The 23,484-nt window shown below is 60.7% G+C and overlaps 16 protein-coding genes across 16 annotated transcripts; 9 read left to right on the top strand and 7 right to left on the bottom strand.

Moving 5' to 3' along the window:
• Positions 1-6: 6 nt before the first annotated feature.
• On the bottom strand, positions 7-2,142 carry OT_ostta05g01610 (unnamed product; the record flags this gene model as incomplete). The annotated part of the gene is made up of 1 exon (XM_022984218.1): positions 7-2,142. The coding sequence occupies one exon, from the start codon at positions 2,140-2,142 to the stop codon at positions 7-9; it is 2,136 nt and encodes a 711-aa protein (XP_022838971.1).
• Positions 2,143-2,292: 150 nt separating this feature from the next.
• OT_ostta05g01600 (PRONE domain) lies at positions 2,293-3,792 on the top strand (the record flags this gene model as incomplete). The annotated part of the gene is made up of 1 exon (XM_003079209.2): positions 2,293-3,792. The coding sequence occupies one exon, from the start codon at positions 2,293-2,295 to the stop codon at positions 3,790-3,792; it is 1,500 nt and encodes a 499-aa protein (XP_003079257.2).
• A 279-nt stretch (positions 3,793-4,071) lies between these two features.
• On the top strand, positions 4,072-6,681 carry OT_ostta05g01590 (SNF2-related; the record flags this gene model as incomplete). Its single annotated transcript, XM_003079208.1, has 1 exon — positions 4,072-6,681. The coding sequence occupies one exon, from the start codon at positions 4,072-4,074 to the stop codon at positions 6,679-6,681; it is 2,610 nt and encodes an 869-aa protein (XP_003079256.1).
• A 138-nt stretch (positions 6,682-6,819) lies between these two features.
• OT_ostta05g01580 (unnamed product) lies at positions 6,820-8,172 on the bottom strand (the record flags this gene model as incomplete). Its single annotated transcript, XM_003079207.2, has 1 exon — positions 6,820-8,172. The coding sequence occupies one exon, from the start codon at positions 8,170-8,172 to the stop codon at positions 6,820-6,822; it is 1,353 nt and encodes a 450-aa protein (XP_003079255.2).
• A 268-nt stretch (positions 8,173-8,440) lies between these two features.
• OT_ostta05g01570 (Rab-GTPase-TBC domain) lies at positions 8,441-9,832 on the top strand (the record flags this gene model as incomplete). Its single annotated transcript, XM_022984217.1, has 1 exon — positions 8,441-9,832. The coding sequence occupies one exon, from the start codon at positions 8,441-8,443 to the stop codon at positions 9,830-9,832; it is 1,392 nt and encodes a 463-aa protein (XP_022838970.1).
• An 86-nt stretch (positions 9,833-9,918) lies between these two features.
• Positions 9,919-10,974, top strand: OT_ostta05g01560 (Isopenicillin N synthase-like; the record flags this gene model as incomplete). The annotated part of the gene is made up of 1 exon (XM_003079205.1): positions 9,919-10,974. The coding sequence occupies one exon, from the start codon at positions 9,919-9,921 to the stop codon at positions 10,972-10,974; it is 1,056 nt and encodes a 351-aa protein (XP_003079253.1).
• A 47-nt stretch (positions 10,975-11,021) lies between these two features.
• Positions 11,022-12,284, top strand: OT_ostta05g01550 (FAD dependent oxidoreductase; the record flags this gene model as incomplete). The annotated part of the gene is made up of 1 exon (XM_022984216.1): positions 11,022-12,284. The coding sequence occupies one exon, from the start codon at positions 11,022-11,024 to the stop codon at positions 12,282-12,284; it is 1,263 nt and encodes a 420-aa protein (XP_022838969.1).
• Positions 12,285-13,304: 1,020 nt separating this feature from the next.
• On the bottom strand, positions 13,305-13,976 carry OT_ostta05g01530 (unnamed product; the record flags this gene model as incomplete). Its single annotated transcript, XM_022984215.1, has 1 exon — positions 13,305-13,976. The coding sequence occupies one exon, from the start codon at positions 13,974-13,976 to the stop codon at positions 13,305-13,307; it is 672 nt and encodes a 223-aa protein (XP_022838968.1).
• A 91-nt stretch (positions 13,977-14,067) lies between these two features.
• On the top strand, positions 14,068-15,468 carry OT_ostta05g01520 (Phosphorylated CTD interacting factor 1, WW domain; the record flags this gene model as incomplete). The annotated part of the gene is made up of 1 exon (XM_022984214.1): positions 14,068-15,468. One exon carries the CDS (start codon positions 14,068-14,070, stop codon positions 15,466-15,468), a length of 1,401 nt encoding a protein of 466 aa, XP_022838967.1.
• A 45-nt stretch (positions 15,469-15,513) lies between these two features.
• OT_ostta05g01510 (Chlorophyll a/b binding protein domain) lies at positions 15,514-16,341 on the bottom strand (the record flags this gene model as incomplete). The annotated part of the gene is made up of 1 exon (XM_022984212.1): positions 15,514-16,341. The coding sequence occupies one exon, from the start codon at positions 16,339-16,341 to the stop codon at positions 15,514-15,516; it is 828 nt and encodes a 275-aa protein (XP_022838966.1).
• A 49-nt stretch (positions 16,342-16,390) lies between these two features.
• OT_ostta05g01500 (unnamed product) lies at positions 16,391-17,407 on the top strand (the record flags this gene model as incomplete). Its single annotated transcript, XM_022984211.1, has 1 exon — positions 16,391-17,407. One exon carries the CDS (start codon positions 16,391-16,393, stop codon positions 17,405-17,407), a length of 1,017 nt encoding a protein of 338 aa, XP_022838965.1.
• A 104-nt stretch (positions 17,408-17,511) lies between these two features.
• OT_ostta05g01495 (hypothetical protein) lies at positions 17,512-18,075 on the top strand (the record flags this gene model as incomplete). Its single annotated transcript, XM_022984210.1, has 1 exon — positions 17,512-18,075. The coding sequence occupies one exon, from the start codon at positions 17,512-17,514 to the stop codon at positions 18,073-18,075; it is 564 nt and encodes a 187-aa protein (XP_022838964.1).
• A 257-nt stretch (positions 18,076-18,332) lies between these two features.
• OT_ostta05g01490 (RmlC-like jelly roll fold) lies at positions 18,333-20,111 on the bottom strand (the record flags this gene model as incomplete). Its single annotated transcript, XM_003079200.2, has 1 exon — positions 18,333-20,111. The coding sequence occupies one exon, from the start codon at positions 20,109-20,111 to the stop codon at positions 18,333-18,335; it is 1,779 nt and encodes a 592-aa protein (XP_003079248.2).
• Positions 20,112-20,332: 221 nt separating this feature from the next.
• On the bottom strand, positions 20,333-21,091 carry OT_ostta05g01480 (Transcriptional regulator TACO1-like, domain 2; the record flags this gene model as incomplete). The annotated part of the gene is made up of 1 exon (XM_022984209.1): positions 20,333-21,091. One exon carries the CDS (start codon positions 21,089-21,091, stop codon positions 20,333-20,335), a length of 759 nt encoding a protein of 252 aa, XP_022838963.1.
• A 414-nt stretch (positions 21,092-21,505) lies between these two features.
• OT_ostta05g01470 (HSP40/DnaJ peptide-binding) lies at positions 21,506-22,753 on the top strand (the record flags this gene model as incomplete). Its single annotated transcript, XM_022984208.1, has 1 exon — positions 21,506-22,753. The coding sequence occupies one exon, from the start codon at positions 21,506-21,508 to the stop codon at positions 22,751-22,753; it is 1,248 nt and encodes a 415-aa protein (XP_022838962.1).
• A 187-nt stretch (positions 22,754-22,940) lies between these two features.
• On the bottom strand, positions 22,941-23,456 carry OT_ostta05g01460 (Ribosomal protein L29; the record flags this gene model as incomplete). The annotated part of the gene is made up of 2 exons (XM_022984207.1): positions 22,941-23,308; positions 23,396-23,456. 2 exons carry the CDS (start codon positions 23,454-23,456, stop codon positions 22,941-22,943), a joined length of 429 nt encoding a protein of 142 aa, XP_022838961.1.
• Between the last annotated feature and the right edge of the window lie 28 nt (positions 23,457-23,484).

Raw genomic sequence — 23,484 nt, 5'->3', positions numbered from 1 at the left:
ATCGAGCTAGATGGCTAATTTACTAATGAGTTCGGCGTGCGTCGCGGCGTCGCGCTCGATGGAGCTGGATCGAGCGATGGTGTCTTCGCAGGAGCCGGCGACGCGCGATACCAAATCGACGAGCCGCGCAGTTCCCTCACGCGCCGGCTTCGGCGAGAGCGAATCCAGGGCGAGCCGAAATAGATCAAATTCGAGTCGAAGATGCCGCATCACAGGTCGAAACGCGAGGAGATGTTCCGCAAAGTCGCGACGAACTGCGTCAACGAGTCTCAGTATGATGGCTTGAGCGAGCTCGAGAGCGACTCTCGGAGTCTCCCGCATGGCCGCCTCGTGCGCGCGCGCGATCGCGGAGATGACATCGATGCACTCTCGTCGTGAATCGATCACGCTCGAGTCCGCGGGTGCCCTCAACCACTTCTGACTTAGCGCAACGAGCTCGTTCACTGTAGCGTCAACAAACTCCGTGCGCAGTGCATCTACAGACCTCTTTGATGCGTCGACGAACGCCATGCGTACGATCGGATCGCCCACATGGACAATGTCGATCATGGCCGATTCGCAAAGAGCGTCGAACTCGTCTCTTAAATCCATAGCGAATCGCAGGTCACGAAGAACTTCTCGGCGTTCCGTAATCAAGAGTGACGAAGCCGATGCGTAAAACGCGTCTACTAGCGTTGACAAGTCGCGCGATCCCGACTTTATCATCTGATGCGTCAAGGATTTATGCTGCCAATATCTCGCCGCGATTTCAAAGACGGCGCGAGCGTCATCTCGGAAGAAGCCTCGTACGACTTTGACATGATGGTCTCCATCAACGATGTTTTGACTCGCTATCTTGAGAGCTTGCTCCAAGTGCACGCGTATGCTGACACTACATCGCATGTGTTGCTGAAACATCGCTTCAAATGCGCACGGTTTCAGCTCAAGTCGCGTGTGAAGCACATCGTACGTGCGTGATAGCGACAAGCCAATGCGAGTCATCTTTGAGCATTTTTCAAGCAACCGGTCAAATCGACGCGTTGAGCGCGACTCAGAAGCGATGGTGCGCGTGTTCAGCGCCGCGTCGAACCTTGATTTGACTATATTCACGTATGCGAGCTGAATTTTGTCCAATGCGTGACGCTCGCGAGGTGATCTCGTAGCTCCCGTAAGCTCAGCGAATCGCCACGCGCGCATGAAGTTTGCGCGGCACGCTCTACCCAACACTTCTACGTCGTCGTCTTCGATCGTTGACTCTACGTTGGCGAGATCTTCACACGCCCACTCCACTAGCCGGTCTACGTACACCATCGGCGCGTCTCCGACGTAGGTCTCGCTCGTCGACACGCCGAGAGTCTGCAGAGCTATAACTGTTTGCTCTGCCTCATCGTCGTTCAACTCCCCCACGTACAGGCGCTCGAATAGATGCTCGGCCGCACTCGAGAAAGCGTTCTCAACATCATCGAGAACCGCTCGCAAAACCGCTGAATCCTTCGCCGAGCCCTCGAGTGCCGCCGTAGCTCGTCCGCGCTCGTCCGCCGCGTTCTCGTATTCGCCCCGCGCCAACGCCTCGCGAACCACCCCTGGGATCCCAAACACGTCCCTCCGCCGCTCTAGCGTCTCCAAAGCTCGCTCAAGTTTCCCACGTCGTTCCTCGAGCTCGAAAACCTCTCGCAGTCCATCCCTGGCGAGTCGCGAAGCGCGCTCGCATCGCGCCTCCAACTCGCGCGCCGCGCCGAATCCATCCTCCCCCTCCTCTCTCGCCCGCACGAGCGCCTCGCGCGCGTCCGCCGCCGCATCCACCCCCGCGAGATACGCCGGCAAGCACTCCGCCGCGAGCATCTTTCGTCTCGAGTCATCCGCCTCGGCGCCGCGCCTCGCGCGCTCCGCCGCGTCCCGCAGCCCTTCGATCGTCGCTTCCCCGTGTTCCGTCGCCATCAATCGCTGCGCGTCCTCCGTCGTCATCAACCGCGCGTCTTCCTGCATCGCGTTCGCCTTCACGACGTCTCCGTCGTTCGCATCGAGCGTTTTCGTACGCGTTTCAGAATCATCCTTCAACGACCGTCGCGTCTCGACGCCCTCTCGTCGCCGTCGACGACTCGCGATCGCCCGCGCGTCGACGCCGATCCGCGCGCGATCGACGTCGCGCCAGGACGACGGCATCGCGCGAGCGCCGACGCGCGCGCGCGCGCGCGAGCGCCGCGAAGTGTGCATTCGATGCGCGCTCGAGGTGCGCACGCCGCGCGATCGCGGCACGCGTCGACGCGCGACGCGCGCGATCGAACGCGCGACGGCGCGACGGCGCGACGGACGATGTCGTCCGACGTCCACGCGCGTCCGATCGTCGTCGAGGACGCGGTGGAGGCTGAAACGCACGACGAATCGACGGAGAAGAAACACACGATGCGCGAGGCGAACGACGACGACGACGCGTCGACGCGCGCGAACGGGGAAGCGCAGACGCAGAGGGGCGGAGAAACAGGTGTGACGTCGTCGAAGGCGTCGCGGACGCGGGAGGCTATCGAGAGAAGGTTCAAGACGACCTGGGGCGCGGTGCCGCTCCTGCGGGCGACGCGCGCGAACGCGAGCGCGCAGGCGGCGGACGACGAGGTGGAGGAGGCGATGCGGCGGGCGATGGGGAACGAATCGAGCGTGCCGATGCCTGGTGGGGGTAGTGCGCGGAGTGAAGATTCGAGCTCGGGTCTCAGTGGCGCTCGAGGGCGAGGATCCGAGCTCGCGCGAGAGCACTGGGACGAGTTGAGAGCGCTGGAGCGGCAGTTGAGTAACGCGCGAGCGGCGTTCTCGAGCGAAGACGATGACGGTTTCGGCTACGCCCGGGATTTTGAGGTCTTGAGGGAATGGAACGGGAACGTCCTGGAGCTCGCGGCGCCGAAACCGACGCTTAAGAATCCCACGGATGGGTTGACGGAGACGCAGTATAAGAAGCTACTCGGGACGTCGCAGTGGATCCGAGGCGTGCTCGAGGGGGCGACTCGGATATTTTTACTCAGCGTCGAGGCGATGCCGACGCCGTCGGTATGGCAGGCGTCCGTAGAACTGAATGCAAAGGAGATTATAGGGGCGAGATTGTACGGTGAGCTCAACGTGGGAAACGCGTTTAACGCCGAGGCGTTGGCGGATCGCGAGGCGTTTGGGGGAACGGACTCAATCGAAGACGACGCGGTCAAGGGGAACGTCGAGGTGTTACAGATGCTAGATGACCTCGAGAAAGCTGAGGCGGTGTGGCAGTCCAAGCTCAAGGAGCAGCAAACGATCGATTCACTGCAAACGATTCAGTGGGGGAGTCACAGCTCCCGAGCAAAGGAGTTACAGCGCAAGCTCCGAAACTCGAGTGCGTATCGGCGTGTTTTGTACGCCCGATATCCCAACGCCGGCCTCACGTCGTTACAACAGATGAAGATCACTCGAAATGACGACGTCGCGCTCGTCGCGCTGTCGACATACGCTGACGATCTGGTCCGCGTCGCCGCGGCGCTTCGCGCGAGAGCGCTCGACGTCTTCGACGCGCATCACGCGTGCAAGGGCGAGCCCAACCCCCACCGCCGACGGCCGCGAGCCCCGAGCGTGGTCGAATACGTCTCTATGGGTCTTGGCTACACTTCGGCTGTGATGTACGACCTTCGTAAATCCCTCGAGGCGTCCTACGACGATGCCTGGCAGTTTGTCGGCATCACCCGCCGCGGATGCACTTCCACGCCCACCGCGGCACCTGCCGACCGATCCCCTGCCGCCATACACTACGTCTCCGACGTCGACACCGACTCCGAGGACGAGTTCCCATCGTCGCCCTAGTCACGCCGGCGTCATCGCGCGACACCGATCGACAATGTAAATATTCACTCGCGCCGCTCGCACTCGTTTGCGCCCTGTGGCCCTTCTTCACTCCTCGACGCGTCTTCGCGCCGTTTCGTCCACTTCGTCGCCATCAAAGCGCGTCCACGCGACACGCGCGCACACGTTGACCGCTCTCGAAGCGTCGTAGCGGCGTCGATCGAAGCGCGCGTCGTCAACACGCGAGATCTTTCACAAAGGGCTCTCTGGCTAAGTTGAAAAGATTCAATCTTCGTCGCCATGTCGGACGTTTTCGAAGAGTTTCGACACGTCAACGGCGAATTGAGAAAGGTGGAGGACGGTGATGTCGGTGCGCGCGGGGATTTGAGTGCGAACGCTTCACTGAGCCCGCCGTGGATGCGCGCGGGGTCGAAGCCGAAGGCGGGCGGAAAGCGCAAGCGTAGAGGCGACGCCGACGCGGACGACGATGATGGATTCGTCGTGAGCGACGACGACGGTGACGATGAGGAAGAGATCGACGAGGAGAACGAGATGAGCGTCGCGAGCGAAAGCTCGCTGGGAAGCGCGAGCGACGAGGAGGTTGATGGGTTCGGAATGAGCGCGGGGTACGAGCGCCAGAGCGGATACAACCCGGTGGTTGCTGGGTTTCGCGCGCCGGCGAGGAACAGCGGCGGCGGCTCGAAGGCGGTGGCGACAACGTCGAAGTTGACTTTCAACATGAAGAGACCATCAACCTCGGCGGCGCAGCAGCAGCAGCAGCAGGCGTCGGACGACGAGGCGAGTCTCAGTGGGAGCACGACGGACGACGAGAGTGTGAGCGCGAGCGAGTCGGAGGACATCGACCTCGGGTCGAAGGCGAGGAGCGAGACTAAGGCCAAGCTCGACGCGTTGGCGGCGCAGGCCAGAGAGGCGCGCGCGGCGCCGAGTTATCGACAGCGGGAGGATTATGTCGCGCAGCGAGAGGAGGATGAGTTTGATGAATATCGCCCAGACGCGGAGGACTGGAAGAGCGCCGGCGAGCAAGGTGATGCGGATGACGATCGCGCGTACGAGGAGTGCAAAAATATGTCCAAACGATTGAGAAACACGCTGAAGGAAGCACAGAACGCCGCGAACGGCAAGTTACCGGTGTTTTCGGTCGACAACGTCGTCGAGGCGACTGGAGGGCGGGAAAGCGGTACATTCGCAGTCAATCTCAAACCGTATCAAATGGTTGGCGTGAATTTTCTCATGTTGTTACAGCAAAACGGAATTCCTGGGGCGATTTTGGCCGATGAGATGGGTCTCGGGAAGACTGCGCAGGCCATTGCGTTCATTGCCACCAGTAGGTATCATCCAAATGCTGGCGTGCACGCGGAGAAAGGCGTGCGCTGGCCGCGCGTAGAGACCAAGGCCAATCCTGTTCTCGTCGTATCCCCGGCGAGTCTTCTCGAGAACTGGAAGCGGGAGCTTGGGATGTGGGCGCCAAATCTGCGTGTCGGTGTATTTCACGGAGAAACGCGCGTCGAGGTTCGTCAGACGGAAGAGTTTCATCGCCAACACACGGGCGAGTGTTGCTTCGACGTCATCATTGTTTGCTATTCTTTATTTGAGCGTGATTCCATTGAATCACAGGACAACCGATCGTGGTTACAAGGAATGGAATTTTCACATCTTATCCTGGATGAGGCGCACTTACTGAAAAACAGAGACGCCCAGCGCACTATTCGCCTGACGCGTACGGCACGAAAGGCGCACTATCGACTTCTTCTCACTGGGACGCCGCTGCAAAATAACCTTAGGGAATTAGAAGCGCTCATCGAGTTTGTTCTGCCCGGACTGCTCAAAGATGGTGAGCTAGGAGACGGTATCGATGACGAACAGGCAGAGCGCCGCGTGACAAAAGTTCGCCGCATTTTGGAACCGTTCGTCCTTCGACGATTGAAGGAAACGGTCGCGACGCAGCTCGCTCCGAAGACACAGGTGAAGGAAGTCATCAAGATGCACGACACGCAGGCCGAGGCGTACAAAATTGCTGTGGAGAGAATTCGACGGGAAGCACTAGAAGGCAAGGGTAGTAACGGAACCGGAACAGGCTTGACGCAGTCGCGCTTGAAGGCCATCTTTGTCCACCTGCGAAAGGTTGCAAATCACCCTCTGCTCGTGCGCAGCAAGTACACGGATGAGGACCTGGTTGAAATCGCTGAACAGTGCCACCAACGTCGAATCTTCGGCCCTGACGCTCGCTTGGAGCGGGTTAAGACGCACGTCGATAGTTTGAGCGACTTTGGTCTCCATCAGCTCTGCGGGGACTTCATGCTTCAGGGCGCGCTGAGGGAGAAACTGCTGAGTCCCGAGTGCGGCCTCGAGAGCGCAAAAGTGCAGCGCCTGCGAGAGCTACTGGTCGAATTGAAAGCAAAGGGCTCGCGCGCGCTCATCTTCTCGCAGTGGAAGATCATGCTAGACATATTGGAATGGGTGCTCTGCCACGTTGGTTTCTCCTACGCCAGGCTCGACGGAGACACCGCGGTGGAGGAGAGACAAGAGCTCGTCGACAAATTCAACGCCAAGGACTCGTCCTTAGACACCTTCCTCCTCTCCACGCGCGCCGGAGGCCAGGGATTGAACCTCACCGGCGCCGATACCGTCATTTTACACGACTGTGACTTCAACCCGCAGATCGACCGCCAGGCCGAGGATCGCTGTCACCGCCTCGGACAAGAGAAACAAGTTACGGTGTACCGCTTCGTCACCGAGGGAACCGTCGACGAGAAAATCGTCGCCATCGCCGAGCACAAGATGAACCTCGGCAGTACCATCCTCGCCGAGGGCGAGCAGGCGAAACCCGACTCCAAGGAGGAGACGCGCGCGATGCAGAGAATCATCGAGGAGCTCGTTCACGGCTCGTAGTCTCGCGTCGTCAATCATACGTGCGCCGGGGTGTGACGCATCTCCATTTAGTGCTTGCATTACAGTACCGGTACATTTGTCGCGATCATCACCATATCATCATCATCATCATCATCATCATCATCACGTTGACGTTCTTCACGTCGTAGGTTGAATGAGCCAAGGCCACTGTTTTGGGAAACGAGTCCAAGTATCGGCCAAGTCTCGAACAGCGGCTCCAAATCTGTGAAATCCCGTGACTTCATACGTGTAATTTCCATAGCCGTGACCATAAACATCAAACATATCGTTAATTTCCTCGCGCCAGTCTTGAATCGTCTCTTGAAACTCGCGACAGTATTCGTGGAGATATTTCATTTGAGCCATGCGCTTTGCGACGTTTTTCGCCGTCCATTTCTTGCGTAAGCGAAGGCTCTTGGGAAATCCTTCAATGAATAATTCACTGAGCTTAGAATCAGCGCGTAGTTCGCATCCGATAAGATCTAACTCAGCCTTCAATGCTTCCGTACGTTTCTCACGCGCCTTTTTCTCGAGCAACTGCTTATCCTGCTTCGGCGCGGGCGGGGCGCAAATTCGCTCTCGCTCGCTCGGAGTTTTTGCACGGCTTAAAAGCGCCTTGCGATTCGTCACCGATTGCTTCCAGAATCGAATCATCGTATACGGCGATCTGTAGAATTGGCTCCAACCTTGAACTTCATCGTGTGGCAAACCTTTTGTGAGTTCTTCATACGTCGCCGATTTGGTCCATGATTCGTCCTCGAGCTCTTGATGAATCACCGTGTGCTTTTGAAGACAATCTTTGCACATACGCACGCCAAAAACCCAATTCGGTTTACGCGTCGTCGGATGAGCATCACACGATTGACAGCCAAGCCCAGTGAGGAAAAACGCTTTGTGTCTCCACAACATTGTCGGCGGCGCGTTGTCGATGCCGTGCGTCGCGTCCGACACTTCGCAAAAGTTTTCAAACGCAAGTTGAAAGATCTCCTCCCCGAAATCGCTACTCATCACTCGACATAACTGCTTATTTGTCCCTCGCATCGCAAACAACGTATCAAGTCGTCGCTTGTAGACAACCTTTCGTTTGTCAACTTTCTCACCTGTTTTTCGATGGGTCGAATACAACTTATCTTCATCCACATCTTCGCACACAAACTGCGCGATCGCGCCCCACACGTCATCAGGAAGCGCCACGCCGCTCTTTTCCATCTTTTTCGTCGTCTTTCCTTTCGTCGTCTTGGCGATCGTATTCGGTCCTTTCTTATTACTACTCGTCGCAGACGACTTCCCAGACGGTTGAGCCTTTGCGAGCTCCGCTTTCGCCTTTGTCGTCTTCGGCTTCTTGGCCGTCGTGCTCGGTACGTCATCGCTCGGTTTCATCGCACGCGGCTCGACTTTCACCGTCACCGCCTTTGTCTTCGCCGCCTGTGTCGTCGTCATCGTCCTCGTCCTTTTCTTTTCTCGTTTCGGCCCATCGTCCTCAGCGTCCATCGTCAACCGCTCGACGGGCTTACGTTTACGCAGCGACGTTCGAGTCGCGGTCGATACCATCACGATCATCTCACGAATCCGGCACAGCATGCGCGACGGCGCGCGCGGGCCAAATAATGACGACTGTGGTGAGATTGATTTCTAGACTCGACTTCCGAGACGCTCTTTCCGCACTCGTCCGCCCTCGTCCCGAGCCCCGTCGCGCGCGACACCGCACCCGCGCGCGATCGCGCGCGATCGACCGTCGCGTCGAGGTCGTCGTCGCGCGATGCCAAACTTTTTCGAGCGCGCGAGCGCTGGTTTGAGTTCGCTGCTCAACGACGCGACGATCCGCGCTCGCGCCGCGAAATCCACCGGTGCCGCGCTCGGGCGCGCGGGCGGAGACCTCGGGGAGCGACTCATCGAGGCGCTGAAGACAGCGGCGCGCGTTCGTAGGGATGGCGCGCTGGAGACGAGCGAACTGTGTGATCTGCAAGTCGGCGTAAACTGTTACGCCGACTCGCCGGGATTCATGCGGACGCAATTGTGGGAGTCGTTGCTCGACCGAGCGGAGCGCGAACGCGGGGACGATGGACGCGCGAGGTCGGGAGCGGACGCGGGACGATCGGAGGAGGGGGAGACGCTGGATGACATGTGCGCGATTCTCGCCGCGGATGGATATTACGAGACGCTGCAGGAGGCGTTCGAGGCGAAGAGCGAGCGCGAGCGCGAAGCCGAGAACTCGGGGTCGACGGGAGATGGACGCGATGGTAAAGAATGGCGAGAGAACGTCGGGGCATCGATCGAGCGGGATCTGAAGCGGACATTTCCGCACCACGAATTTTTTGTTGCGTCCACCGCGAAGGGCGACGCGGGCCGCGCGGCGTTGGCAAACATACTCAAGGCGTACGCCATGCACGATTCTAAGGTTGGATACTGTCAAGGGATGGCGTTCGTCGCCGGATTGCTGTTGATATATCTCCCCGAGAATCGCGCGTTCGCGGCGTTTGTGACGTTGATGGAGGGAAGCGACTTTCGTTCTATGTACGTGCACAGCATGGAGGGACTGAAGGTGCGTCTTCGTCAACTCGGGGCGGTGGTGCGAGCGAAGAACCCGACGCTGGCGCATCACTTAGAGGCACACGACGTCACGCCCGTGCTGTACGCCTCCGGTTGGTTCATGTCTGCTTTTGCGTCCGACTTTCCGGTGCGCTTCAGCGGTCGCGTCATGGATTGTCTCCTGGCTCAGAGATCGCCCTCGCTCATCATGCGCATCTGTCTCGCCATATTGAACGAAGCAGCGGGTGATTTGCTCAAACTGGGCGATTTCGAGGCTATCGTGGTGTACCTGCGAACAGAGCCGCGGGCGTGGTCTTACGAGCGCCTGAACGCCGTCATGGAAAGCGCTCTCAGTATGCACGACCTCACGGACGAAAACGTCGAGCGTATGGACAAGGGAGCCGTCGCGACGGAAGACGTCGTCCAATGCACGCCGTCACCTGCGCTGGCGAAGGGTCCCTCGACCGAGGATCCGCTGATCGACGCGTCGGACGTTGCGGAGTCTCCGCGTTCACCCGCCCACGCGCGCTCGCCATCCGCCGTGGACGACGATAAGATCCTCGACGTGATCGCGATGCTTGACGATTGGACGACGATAGAATACGACGCTGAGAACGAATAGAGGTCAATGACGACGATGAGAACGAAAAGCGCGACGCTTGCAATGACGAGACGTAAAATCTTAGCCACACATCCCGCCTCCGCGCCATGCCCACCGACGTCGATCCCTCACGCGTGATCGACGTCACCTCGCTCCTGCACCGCAACTGTTCCGAAGACGTGTACACCGATATCGGTCGCGAGATCGTTGCGCAGTGTCGAGCGACGGGTTTTTTCTCCGTCTCTCTAACGGTTTGTCCCGACGGTAAGTTCACCGCCCTGGATGCGTGTCTCCGGGCGTTGAGCCGCGCCGAATACGTCGACGATGACGTATCGATATCGGCCGAGACCTCGGACCCGGGTGTGGTGACGTTCGAGGACTGTCGAACGTGGTTCGCGCGTTCACCGGTTGAAAAATCCAAGTACGCGCTCGTCGACGGGCGCGGGTACCAGAGATTGGGCGAAAACGTTACCGAAAACGCAGCGGATCAACATGAGGCGATCGACTATTATCGACCATACGCTGTGCGTGAGCCCGGGACGCTGAAGGGGCCGCATGTGGACGTGGGGGATGATGCGCTCAACGCGCGTGTGGATGCGAGAGCGCTTGGCTCGATGCGGCTCGGTCGAGCGTTACTGCGAGCGATCGCCCGGTACTTGGAACGTGACTTGGAAGGGATGTTAGAGAGACCGATCGAATCGCTCGTCGATCGCTCGTTTTGGATCTTACGACTGATACACTCCCCCGGAATAAGTGATGATGACTCCGAGATGGACGAGAAGATGAGTTGCGGTGCGCACACGGATTACGGATTCTTGTCTTTCTTACAAGCCACGCACGCGGGATTGCAGGTTAAGCACGAAGACGGGAAGTGGGTCAATGCACCGCACGGCGATGATGTCATCGTGTGCAACATCGGTGAGATGCTCGAGCTCTGGACCGATGGAGCGCTCAAGGCGACTCGGCACAGAGTGATTCGTCGGAGGCGCGATTCGTGTTCAAAAGAATCCAGATACTCCATCGCCTTTTTCTATGAACCGAATTACGATGCAGTGATCGACAATAATTTGACCGGTACCCTCCCATCAGGGCGAATCCGACGCGTGCGCTACGCTGACTTTCTGAACCGAAAGGTTGCGTCAAACTTTCAGACAGTTGCGTGAGTCCGCCGTCAAAGTTCTCAGTTGTCCTCAGTCTGCGACGTGTCGACATGCGCACGAGTGCCGCCGCACCGCGCGATGCGCGCACGTGCACACGCACGTTTGTGCACCGCGCATCGAACGCGCGTCGCCCGCGCGCGCGCGCCCCGAGCGCGTCGACGACGCGGGGCGGTTTCCAGGCGGACGAGCGCGTCGACGTCGTCGTTGTCGGCGCCGGCGTCATCGGTCTGGCGTGCGCGCGAGAGCTTTCGAGGCGTGGTATGCGCGTGTTTGTCGCCGATAGAGCGCCCGCGGTTGGTTTGGGGACGAGCGCGAGAAACAGCGAGGTGTTACACGCCGGGATGCACTACGCACCCGGGTCGCTCAAGGCGGATTTTTGCGTCCGCGGACGACGAATGATTGTCGATTACTGCGAGAAGAAGGACGTTCGATGGGACAACATTGGGAAAATAATTGTTGCCTCCGAAGAGAGTCAAATGGACGATCTGGAGGCGATGATTGAGCGTGCGATGCGGAACGATGTTGACGACTTGGAGTTGCTTTCGGCGGAGTCGCTTCGTGAGTACGAGAAAAACGTGAGGGGTTTTGCCGGAGTTTGGTCGCCGTCCACGAGCGTAGTCGACACACGTGAGCTCATGGAGTCATTCAGGCGCGATTGCGTTCGCGACGGTCGAACCTCGATCTCACTCGGCGACGAAGTCGTGGAGATCACACCCGCCGGTCGGGCGATGTACCGAGTGAAGACGAAGTCCAAGGTCATTGCAGCACCGCGCATCGTCAATGCCGCGGGTTTGCACGCTCACCGCGTGTGCGAACGTATGGCCGAAGTATACGACCAAGTCGCGACACCGCCGCCACCACTGTACTTTGCACGCGGCTTGTACTGCACGCTGAAGAAGGGCTCAGGCGCGCCGTTTCAGAGACTCGTCTACCCGCTTCCTCGGCACGGCGGTCTGGGCGTACACTTCACTAAGGACGTGTTTGGCAACTGTAAATTCGGACCAGACATCGAATGGATTGATGAGATTGATTATACGATCAAGCCTGAGCGCGTTAGTGCGTTTTACGACGCTATTCGGGAGTACTGGCCAGAACTTCCCGATGGTTTTATACGCACTGCTTACACAGGCATCAGACCCAAACTCATCAATGAAACGGGAGATGAGGACGAACCGGGCGCTACGACAGATTTTGTGATTCAGACCGAGGTCGACCACCGGGCGTCGGGAGTGGTGCACCTTTTCGGCTTCGAGTCCCCCGGACTGACGTCGGCCATGTGCGTTGCAGAGCGCGTGTGCGAACTTTTAGAGTAACTGGTAGTTTTAGCCGAACTTCTCGCGCTAGGCGAGCGAAAGAATGTACTGTCAGTATTAAAGACAGTGCTATCAATGTGTGTGTGTTCGACGCCAACGAGCGCACACGACGCGACGCGGAGATTTCAGCCCGTCCCCCTCGACCGTGGTCAATTTCTGGAGCGAGGCGTCACGACTCCGCGTCGCGCGTCAAACGTGTTCGATGACAAGCTCTACCCTCATAGAACCCACACTTTACAAGTACTTGAGAATGTCGCTCTCGATAGAGAGCGGGCTCGACGTCGGCGCGTATCGTCCAACCGTTTTCCCATCCTTATCGAGAAGAAACTTTGCAAAGTTCCACTTGATTTCCGACCCCGCGAGCGCCATCAATCCGCTCTCCGGCGCCGTCTCCTTAAGATGCTTCCACAGCGGGTTCGCGCTCGGTCCGTTCACCATCGTCTTTTCAAACATCGGAAACGTCGCCCCGTACTTTTTCGCAAACTCCTTAATCTGCGCCGCGCTCCCCGGCTCTTGTCCGCCGAATTCGTTGCTCGGAAACGCCAAAACCTCCAAGTCGTCGTACTTCTTATCCAGTTGCACGAGCTCCTTGTAGTTTTGGTCCGTCAAGCCTCACTGCGACGCGACGTTCACGACCAGGCACACCTTCCCCGCGTACTTCGAGAGCTCGACGCTTTCACCATCGATGGTTTTCACCGTGAAGCCGTGCGCGGATTTCGTGTTCTTCGGCGCGCCGCCGCCGAAAAAGGCGCGCACGACGGCGTCCATGCGCCTCGCGCGGGTGTGGACGCGCGCGCGTTGATGCGTGAGCGCTCGACCGGGCGCGAGCGAACGCATGACCGCGCGTGCGCGAGTGCGGTGGTGGGCGCGTGCGCTTTTGGTGACGTCAGATGTCAACTCTGGGTTCGGTTCCGTTCGGTTCGGTTCGGTTCGGGACGACGGCGAACGCGGCGACGCGGCGGACGAGGGACGTGCGGTCAGCGTGGGGAAATAGGGGTGACTCATGTGACACGTGCGCGGTCACGTCGAGCCCTGGATGCCGTCGACGAATTTCCAAACGCCGTCGACGGTGCGAAACGTCGACAACTCGGCGTGCGTCTCCTCGGGGAGTTCGTTAAATCCCTTCTGCGCGACGACGCGACATTTATACTTGAACCCGACCAAATGCTCGCGTTCGTCTCCCTTCTTCTTCCCAGCGACGTCTCGGACGATGTCTAAATCGTAGAACCGAACCTTTTTACACGTCGCCTCGACGTCCGCGGCGAGCGTGGACACGACCTTCCCTTCCTTCGTCTTCGACCCTTCCTTGAGCAGCGGATTATCCGGATGCGTCGTTTCCAAAACGTACAGCCCCTTACCCTTCGCGTACGCGCTGAATCGCGATCGCATCAGCGTCACCGGATCCTCCGGGTACGCGTCGCCGTCGTGAAACCGCTTACAACAACTCCCGTACGTCAACGCCTCCGACCCCCCACCGCACGGGCACCGCTCGCTCGACGACGTCGCCCGCGTCTTCGCGCTCGCCCCGCCCTCGCCCTTCGCCCCGTCCTCGTCCGCGTCGCCGCGCAGGACGTCCAAGAAACCTTTCCCTCGTCTCGCTCGAACCGCCACGTGCGCGCGCCGCTTTTCGCGCGTCGCGTCGCACCGTCGCCCGTTCGGCGCGCGCGCGACGGTCGCGCGCGTCGTCACCATCGTCACCGTCGTTCCGCGACGCGCGCGTCGGTGCGTGCGGTGGTCGAGCGCGGGTTAATGCGGACGGGTCCCGCAGGTTCCGACGCGCGTCATGTCCAACTGGGCGCGTCTGCGCGCGGAGATGCGCGACGACGCGACGGCGTCGACGTCGACGATGCGGTCGCCGACCGCGGAGCGGACGAATGCGGGGAAGAAGCGGCGTCGACGCGACGGGAAGGCGACGGATGATTGGCGCTCGGGACGCACAGAGAAAAACGAGAGGAAAACCGACGCGACGACGACGATGGAGGGGCCGACGGCGGACACGTTCGCGTACGAGACGCGCGAGGGGTTGTTAGACGTCGGTGAGCGGCCGAGAGGGGACGAGCGGGCGATGGAGACGGCGCGAGCCGAGCGCGCGGGCGGAGAGGCGGCGTCGCGAACGAGCGCGGGACGGGAGGCGGTTCGTCTGCGCGTCGTCTCGAGATTGTGCGCGCAGTTCGAGCGCGAGTGCGGAGCGGTCATTGGGAAGCGGTGGTGCTCTTCGTTTGAGGAGTGGTTGACGACTTGGAAAGAAGAACCGCTCGTGCCCAAGGAGGCTCGATGTCGGTTGTTTCTCGAGAAACAGTTGAGAAAGTGTGGTGCAGAGGAGGAAGCGGTGGAAAAGGCGTGCGACGCGATGATGAGGTTCGCTCGAGATGCGTATGACGAGATGGTCGCGACCCGTGACGTCGTAGGTCTAGCGGAGGTGCGAACACGGGTTGACAAGGACGTCGTGACGCTTAGTGTCGGTAAATCCGACGTGCGAGTGAATGCAGAGCATTTGGAGAAACTCAAGGAGATGTATAGAATCGCAAACGGCGACAGGTTCACCGAGAAGGTATTTATGGCTGATGTATACACAATGGTGGCGCGTTACGACGCGGCGCAAGGGGGGCAGTACCGTTTTGCGGGCGGACACCACACGGCGCTCCACGGAGAGGTGTTCGATGTACTACGCGACGCCTTCTTCGTGTCGTGCGAGCTCTTCGCATCGCCGCTTAACGCTCGCTGGCCGACGTTTTGTAGCGCTCATATTGATGTCGATTACGCGTTCGGTTCGTTAGGAAGCTACAGAGATTTCAGGCCGAGTCACGGAAGTTATGAGGTCAACCCACCTTTCGATGAAGAACTGGTCGGCGACATGTCCAACCATCTCTTCGAACTTCTACAGAACGCGACCGGTGCGTTGACGTTTGTCGTCATCACCCCTTACTGGCTCAATCGACCGTGTTGGGAAGACATGCGACGGTCGAAATTTTGCACGCGCTGCGAGGTATTGAGTGTACGCGAAGCGGGGTACTTTGAAGGAGCGCAGCACAGAAAAAAATCTCGATTTCGATTCGCGACGAGCGACACGAGCGTTCTTTTCCTGCAAAACGAACCTGCGAAAATAGAGCACGCAATCACGCGAGCGAAGATCGACGCGCTCCGCGGGGCCTTTCGTCCCAAGGCGGACGCTAGGAAAAAGTAGCACCGGTAGGTCACTGAGCCAAATAAACGTCATTTAAAAGAGTCTCTAAGGCGCGGTGAAGAAAGGATGCCCGACCAACGGCTCGCCCACGAAGAGCGCAATGATGGTGAGCATGGCCAATCTCGCGTTGAGCATCTCCACGAACGGCACGAACCCGACGCGTCCGAGCACGGTGTCCTTGCCCGGAAGCGTTCTCGGGTCCAAGTTTAAGGGATCCACCAGGTACCCACGCTCCGCCCGCGCCGTGCCGTCGCGCTTCCACTTACACGCCCCGGTACCGAAAACCGTCTCCCCATCCGCTTCAACCTTAAACGCCGGCAAACAACTCGCTACGATGACCCCGGCGATGATGACCTCGCTCACGCCGTGCGTCAGGTTCCACGCCAACTGCTGCGCGAACCCTTTCCCCGTGATCACCTCGCTCGCGATCCCAGTCACCACCCCAATCATCGCCACCCGTCCATTCACGATCTCCGGCAGCACACCATCGCATCCGAACACCAACAGCGCGTCCACGCTCGTCGCTCGCGCCAGCGCCGACGCGTTATCTTCCCGCGCCGCGTTTCTCGAAATCATCTCCCGAAACGCCGCCTCTCGCCTCGCGTTCGCCCCCGGCGCCGTCTTCGCGCTTCGCGCCTCCATCTCTCGCAGTTCTCTCGTCTCCACCTTGGCCGGCGGTCCGCGCGCGACGCCGTCGAACACCGCCGCCTCGACGTCATCCAGCGCTCGCGCGTCCTCCTTCGCGTCCGCGTCCGACGCCGTCGTCGTCCCGCTCGCGTCGTCGACGCGACGATTCCGACGGGCGTCCCGTCGTCGTCGTCCACCGCGCGCGATCACGCGCGATCGCGACGCCGTGGACGCGCGCGGCGTCATCATCATCATCATCGCGCGACGACGAGTGCGGCATCGTCGCGCGCGACACATGACGGCTCGCAAACGCGCGGCGCCGAGCGCGCGACGGTGCGCGCGCGCGGGCGCGGTGGCGTCGACCTCGCACGCGCCGGCGCCGGCGTCGGACGCGGACGCGGACGCGTTGACGCGGTTGAGAGAATCCGAACGCATTCGCGATGCGCTCCGAGCGACGCTCATCGACCTCAAGCGTCGATACGAATCGCTCGAGCTCGCGCACGCGGGGGCGGAGACGCGACGGACGATCATTAAAGACGCGGACGCGGCGCGAGAGGTGGCGGTGGCGAGACAGCGGGCGAGCGCGGAGCGGGAGCGGCGGATGAAGGCGGAGGCGCGGGCGGAGGCGGCGGAGCGGCGCGCGCGAGAGGCGGAGAGCGATCGAGGCGATCGTGAGCGAAGGCGAAGCGCGGCGTTGGCGAGTGGGCTCGGTGGGTGTGACGCGCGAACGCTCGTGGGATCGGAGACGGATGCGCGAAGTGAGGAGGCGAAGGCGCTCGCGGCGGCGATGCGAGAATTGGAGTCGTTGCGAAGGACGTGCGAGAGGCAAAAGAAGGAGCTGGCGCAGGCCAGGGCGAGGTTGAAGCGCGTCGATCTGGGCGACGAGGGCGGTGCGGTTGATGACGACGGCGCCCGCGCGGGTGTCGCGCCGGAGACGACCGCGTCGGAGGCGAATCAGAGATCGACGCCGAGGCGCCGGGCGCGGGTGAAAAAATCGTCGGCCGCCGCGTCCGCGCGCGTCGCCGCGTCCGCGCGCGCCGCCGACGCACCCGCGGACGCACCCGTCGTGACCACCGACGTCGCGGAGAGTCGTCCACCACCGATGCCCTCGATCGACGAACCGTGGATCTCTCGTCCGCCCGGTCTCGTCGCTCCGCTCGGCGGCGCCCCGAGCGTGGCCAGGCGTCCCGTCTCCGCGACCGCCGTCGCCCCCGCTCGCAAGCGTCAGAAACCACCCGGGCGCTCGCCCGCCATAGCGAATATCGCTCGCGCGGTCGAGCGAACCTCTCGGGCGTTTCGCGCGCCGCACTAGCCTTTGCGCTCGCCCGACGTCGCCGCGCTGCAACGCCCATCCGCGCCCTCGGGCAACCAACTCGAATCCTCACGAGCGCCCGCACTCCTCGACCGCCGGCGCGCATGCGCTCGTTCGCGCGCGCGAACACCATCACCGCGCGCGCCGAGCGCTCGATCCATCGCTTCGTGGTCCCGCGCGCGCACAAACGACCGGAGAGCCCGCTCGTGCTGCCGATACAGAGTCATCTGAACGTCCAGGTCCCGGTCGACGGCTCCACGTTCGGTGCGTCTCGGTGCGAACCGGATGGCGTGGACGAGACGTGCACGATTACGCAGAGCGCGGAGGTGTACGACACGATCTGTAAGAAGTGCCGAGGGAATCGATTGGTGTTGACGAGGACGCGACGGGGCGGAAAGTACGTCGAACGGGCGTGCGCGTGCATGGCGTGCGCGGGTACGGGGGTGGTGCGGGTCGCGACGACGCGGTTTTCGGCGGATTTCGCCGGGGATGATAGTGAGGCGGCGTATTACCGGGCGATGGAACGCGAAGCGGACGTGCCGGAGAAGCGGGATCACTTTCGGTTGAGTCCGTTTAGCGCGTTCGAGAAGCAATCAGCCGTCAAGATGAAGAAGCGAGAGTCAACGCGCCAAGGGTCCATCGATGAGCGCGGGGAGTCCGTTCGCTGAGATCGATCGTGAGAATGCTCGCGTCACGAGAGAGAGTTACGCCAGGCGCGTCGAAGTGTCGAAGGTTAGTGTATACATGTTAACGGCTGCCGTGCCCACACAAAAGCAACGTTTCACGAGAAACGTCGTCGTCGGTGGGTCTTCTTTGTTGTATCATACGTACCTTACCGGTACAATGTTATGAGTATCTCACAGTATAATCGCTTGCATCATTACACGAGTGACGAAAATATCAATCTTCCTAAGGAGAGCCCCTCTCAATCCTCCGTGTCTGCACTTGGCTTTACCTCTTCTCGCAGGCGTCTCTTCGCCCCGGCGCCCATCGCCTTGACTGCCGCGCTCGCGAGCGCAGCCTTGTAGTCGGTACGATTGATTAATAAAACTCGCGTGCTGGAGCAGCTGTACGCTCGGAAATCCGGAACATACGGTTCCTTGGTGAGCGCGCTTTGTCCGATGTAGGACCACGGGCCGAGCTCCGACTCAAAGTCCTCAGAGCCGGCGAACACTCTGACTTGTCCCTGCAAAACGAGCGCAAAGTGATCCGATGGCTTGCCTGGCTTGAAGAGCAGATCCTCCTCGTACTCGCGCGCTCTATGCACGCCGGGCGTGCCTGCTGTACTATTATCGCTATCGCTCGAGCTTGTCTCGTCGTGCTCCTCCACCTTCGCTGTTTCGATGAGCTTGCGGAGCACCTTGGGATACTTCCCAAGAGTTGCGAATTCCGGCACGTTGCTCGAAAGGAAAGCCTGAATTGCACTAACCTCGTTCTCACCTAGCTTCAAATCCTCGACCATCTTGTGTTCGAAGACGCTCAAGAACTTGGTGGGATCCGCGCCGCGGTGTCCCACCCGTCTCTCCACGATGGACGACGGCTCGTTCACGTCCACCAAGTTGTCCGTCTCGTCCACGATCTCGTCTTTCAAAAGCGCCTCAAGAACGTCCTCGAGGGTGATGATACCTGTGACGACGGCATTCAAGCCATCCTTGCGCGGCGGTCCGTGCTCGTCGTGCGCGCAAAGCAAATGCATGCGTGCATTCTTGAACTCGATGAACACCTTGTCGAGCGTCGTGGTGTCCGAGATGTATCGTAAGAACCCTCCGTGTGCCCCACCGTGGAAAGCCAAGAGTGCCGAGAGTTCGATCTCGTCGTCGGGATCGATGAGAATCAAATCCTTCGTGAAAAGGATGCCAACAATGTTCGAGCGCGTTCCCTCGTACACCGGGATGCGCGTGAACCCGCTCTTGTAAATTTCCATCAACACCGGGAACGAAAGTTTCGTCGAGATGTCGATCATGTACACCTTATCCAGCGTCGTCATAACATCCGAGACGGTGAGCGATTTGTACTCCAGGACGCCCGTGAGCATGGTGGCGTCCTGGTGATTCAACCCGGACTCCGTCGCCCCCTCCGGGTTCTCAACGTGCACGCGCACCAAGTGCTTCAGCTCATCAGACGTGTGAAACGTCCCAATATCAACCCCCAAAATCCTATCCAAAATCAGAGAGATTGGATACGCGACGACGAACAACAACGCGATGAACATCTTCATGATCCAAATCGTCTTCGCTCCGATGTACAACCCGTGCCTCGAACACAGCGCCTGCGGCGTGATCTCCCCGAAGACGACGATTCCAAGCGTCGACGTCACTAAACCGATCGCCCCGTTCGTCACGCTCGAGAGTAAGATTGAAATCATCGAGTTCACCGCGGTGTTTCCCAGCAACAGCGTGCACAGGAGAAGATTTCCATTCTTCCGCACCGGGATGATCGCCTTGGCGTACTCCCTGTCCTCGGGAGCCCCACCCTCGGCGATGATTTCCAATCCAACCGGGTCGAGCGACATCAGACCGAGCGTCAAGCCCGAGAAGAGCGCGGAGAGCATGATCAAACACGACGCCAAGACGAGGCTCGGCGTGGTGTCCAGAAAAGGCTGCGGCGCGACCTCGTACCCGGCGCTCGTGAAGCAGGACGTGGCGCACGCGGCGTCGGCGGCGGCACCGCACGCGGCGACGCACGCATCGAGCGTCGAGGCCATCGCGCGGGGTCGGGGCGCGCGGGGGGGGGCGGGGGAATGAGGGCAGATTTTCGTCGACGCGTTTTGCCTCGACGCGCGCGCGGGCGGAGCCGGTGGGCGTCGACGCGAACGACAGACGAAGGCTCGGTGAAGCGTGGATGCTTTCGTAGCGAAACGATGAAAGAATATGAATGTAAACGTCGTCTACGAGAGCTGACGCGGGCGAGCGAGGACGAGGGCGCTCACGCCTCTTGCGTGTAGACGGCGTCGACGTCGTCCAGGGCGAGCAGGGCGTCGACGATTTTTTCGTTGATCGCGGCGTCTTCGTCGCTGACCTCGATCTCGGCGACGGGAATGCACTTCAAACCGGTCTCTTCGTCGTTCACCTTGAGACCGGCGTCGCGGCACGCGTCCTGCACGGCGGCGAAGTCGTCGAGTTGGCACACGACGTCCCAGCCGTCCTCGCCGTCGCTTCGGGGCGCGATGTCCTCGGCCCCGGACTCCATCGCGATCTCGAAGACCTGTTCCTCGTCACCACCATCGATCACGCACACGCCTCTGCGGTTGAAGTTGAACATGACGCTCCCCGGTTCGGCCATCTTCCCGCCGGCTTTCGTCGCCGCCGCGCGCGTCTCGCCAGCCGCCCGGTTCACGCTATCCGTCAGCACCTCGCACACGATCCCGACCCCCCCCGCGCCGTACACCTCATACGTGAGTTCAAAATAATCTCCAGTCTTCCCCTCTTGCGCCTTTTTTATGTTTCGATCGATCAAATCTCTCGGCACGTTTGCGTTTTGCGCAGCCTTGAGCAATCGCCCCAGCGCCACGTTCGCCACCGGATCCGCCGACCCGCCTTGTTTCACCGTCTGCACGATCAATTTCCCGTACCGTCCGTACAATTTCGTTCGCGCCGCGTCCGTCTTTCCCTTCTTCGCCGCGATCTTCGCCGCTTTGCGTCCACAGAGCACTTTCGAGCTCGCGAAACCCCGAGATCGATCCATCGGCCGTCCCGCGCGTTCGACCGCGCGAGCGCCGCGCACGGCGGTGGTGAAGGCGAGCGATCGGGCGGCGACGCGCATGATCACCTCCGACGCGTCGCGACGTGCGTCGCGCGCGCTCGACGCGCGTCGCCGTGGATGGATTCGACCCTATCGGTCCTTCGTACTGTTCGCCCACACGCGTGACGACACCGACGACGGAATCATCCCATCGCGCCGCGCGCGAGAGACCGACGCGCGCGCGACGGCGGCGAGCGCGACACCGCGCGCGGCGTCGACGCGTCCGACCGCGCGTCGACCGGTGACGCGCGAGGGGGGGCGAAGGGCGGCGAAGAGATCGCGCGGTGCCGACGCCATCGGCGCATTCGCCATCGAGGCAACGCGCTCTTGGGCGTCGCGACGGGCGCGCGCGCGCGGATGACGCGCGCGCGGACCATCGTGGAGACGCTCGAGCGCGCGCGCGCGGCGTGGAGGTCGTGCGGACGATCGGGAGGGGTGGGCGGACGCGCGCGCGGGACGACGGCGCGCGGCGTCCGGGACGGCGCGCGAGAACTCTCGACGACCGGTGGCGCCCGGGGGACGGGGGTGGGATGGCTCGGGAGGTGTGGTGATCACGCGTGGGCGTCGTGGAGGCTCGGGGTCGCGTCGAGGGCTGGATTTAAGACGTCCGCGAGCTCGAGCGCCAAGGGGCGGAATTATTACGAAGTGCTCGGCGTCGACCGGGGGGCGAGCGCGGGGGAGATAAAGAAGGCGTACTACGCGCTGGCGAAGAAGTATCATCCGGATACGAATAAGGGTGACGCCGAGACGGAGAAGGCGTTTCAAGAGGTGCAAAAAGCGTACGAGGTGCTGCGGGACGCGAAGACGCGGAGCACGTACGACCAAGTCGGGCACGGGAATTACGAGAGCATGGAGAGCGGCGGCGGTGGACCGGGCGGAGGTTTCAGTGGGTTCCAAGATTTTGGCGGTCAGGGTGGATTCGGCGGATTCTATCAAGCCGGAGGTGGCTCGAGCGGTGGGTTCGACCCGTTCGAGGAAGTGCTGCAAGATTTTTTCGGCGGCCGAGGCGGCGCCCGCGACATCCAGGCGACGATTGAAATCACCCTCGATGACGTCCGACGCGGTGCGAGTCGAGAGATAAATATTCCCGAAACGGTGATTCAGGTTCGAGGAAAGCGAGAAACGCAAGCGGCGCGGGACGTGAAGGTTGATATCCCGAGAGGAGTCGAGGATGGCCAGCGCCTTCGCGTCGCGGGCGAGGGCATTCGAGGCGTGAACGGACGCGCGGGCAGTCTCTACATCAACGTGCAAGTCCGTCCTGATCCGAGATTCAGACGGGTTGGGGCTGATCTCGTGACCCTCGTCGAGATTCCCTTCTACACCGCCGCCCTTGGAGGTGTCACCAAGGCACCAACGATGGACGGAGACGTAGAGGTGAAAGTGCGGAAGACAACGCAGCACGGCGATCAATTGCGACTGCGCGGACGAGGTCTTCCCGTCCTCGGCACGGCGCTCATGGGCGATCTATTCGTTCGATTTAGCGTGTCCACGCCCGCGAATCTCAACGAGCGCCAGAGAGAGCTCCTCAACGAGTTCGCCGAGGAAGAGAACAAGAAGAACGCCACACCCGTGCCGAGTGAGGAAAAAGATAGCAAAGAGGCGTGAAATGGACGCCTCACTAGCTAGTGAACGATGCAAATATCATTCAATCCATTCATACGACGCTTTATTCGACGAAACGGGGCACGCGCGCTTGAATTGATCGACACCCTCGCCGGAACGTCGTATTACATCAGCTAGAATTTTGACCTCTTCCCCAACTAAAGTTTTCTACGAAACAATCGTTTCAAACTTACGCCTTGAGCGCGTACTTGCGCTGCGGGAAAGCCGCGTCCTTCTTCGCCTGGCGAGCGGTCTTCGCGCCCTTCTCAGACTTGGTCAAGGCGCGGCGAATGGCGCGCGTCTTCTTCTTGCGCAAGTCGAGCGGCTGGTACTTCGCACCCTCGTACGCCGATCGCAAAGACGCCAACTGCTTGTGGCGCATCACCGTAAGGGTTTGCGCAATCGCCAATCGCACTTGCTTGATCTTGCTAAGCTTGCCCGGGGCACCGCCCGTCACCTTGGCGACGCGAAGCGCGGCGAGCTCCGACTTCAAGCCGTCCAAGGATTGCTTCAAATCAGCCTTGGACTTTTCGCGGAGTTCGTGGCATCGAAGGTGCACTGCGTCGCGAAGCACGAACCCAACAGGTCAGTCTCATAAATCTCCAATCCCCCCCCTCACCCACTCGCGCGCGCCGCGCGCGTCGCCGCGCGGAGCCCCTCGACGCGCGACCCCCAAACCCCGCGGGTTAGGGCTTTCCCAATCCATCCCCACCCCGCCCCGTCGACGCCCCCAC

Source organism: Ostreococcus tauri (genome assembly GCF_000214015.3).
Source record: "Ostreococcus tauri WGS project CAID00000000 data, contig chromosome 05, whole genome shotgun sequence".
NCBI classification, from domain to species: domain Eukaryota; kingdom Viridiplantae; phylum Chlorophyta; class Mamiellophyceae; order Mamiellales; family Bathycoccaceae; genus Ostreococcus; species Ostreococcus tauri.
Note: the sequence above shows the minus strand (reverse complement) of the source record. Positions and strands in the feature narration are given on the sequence as shown.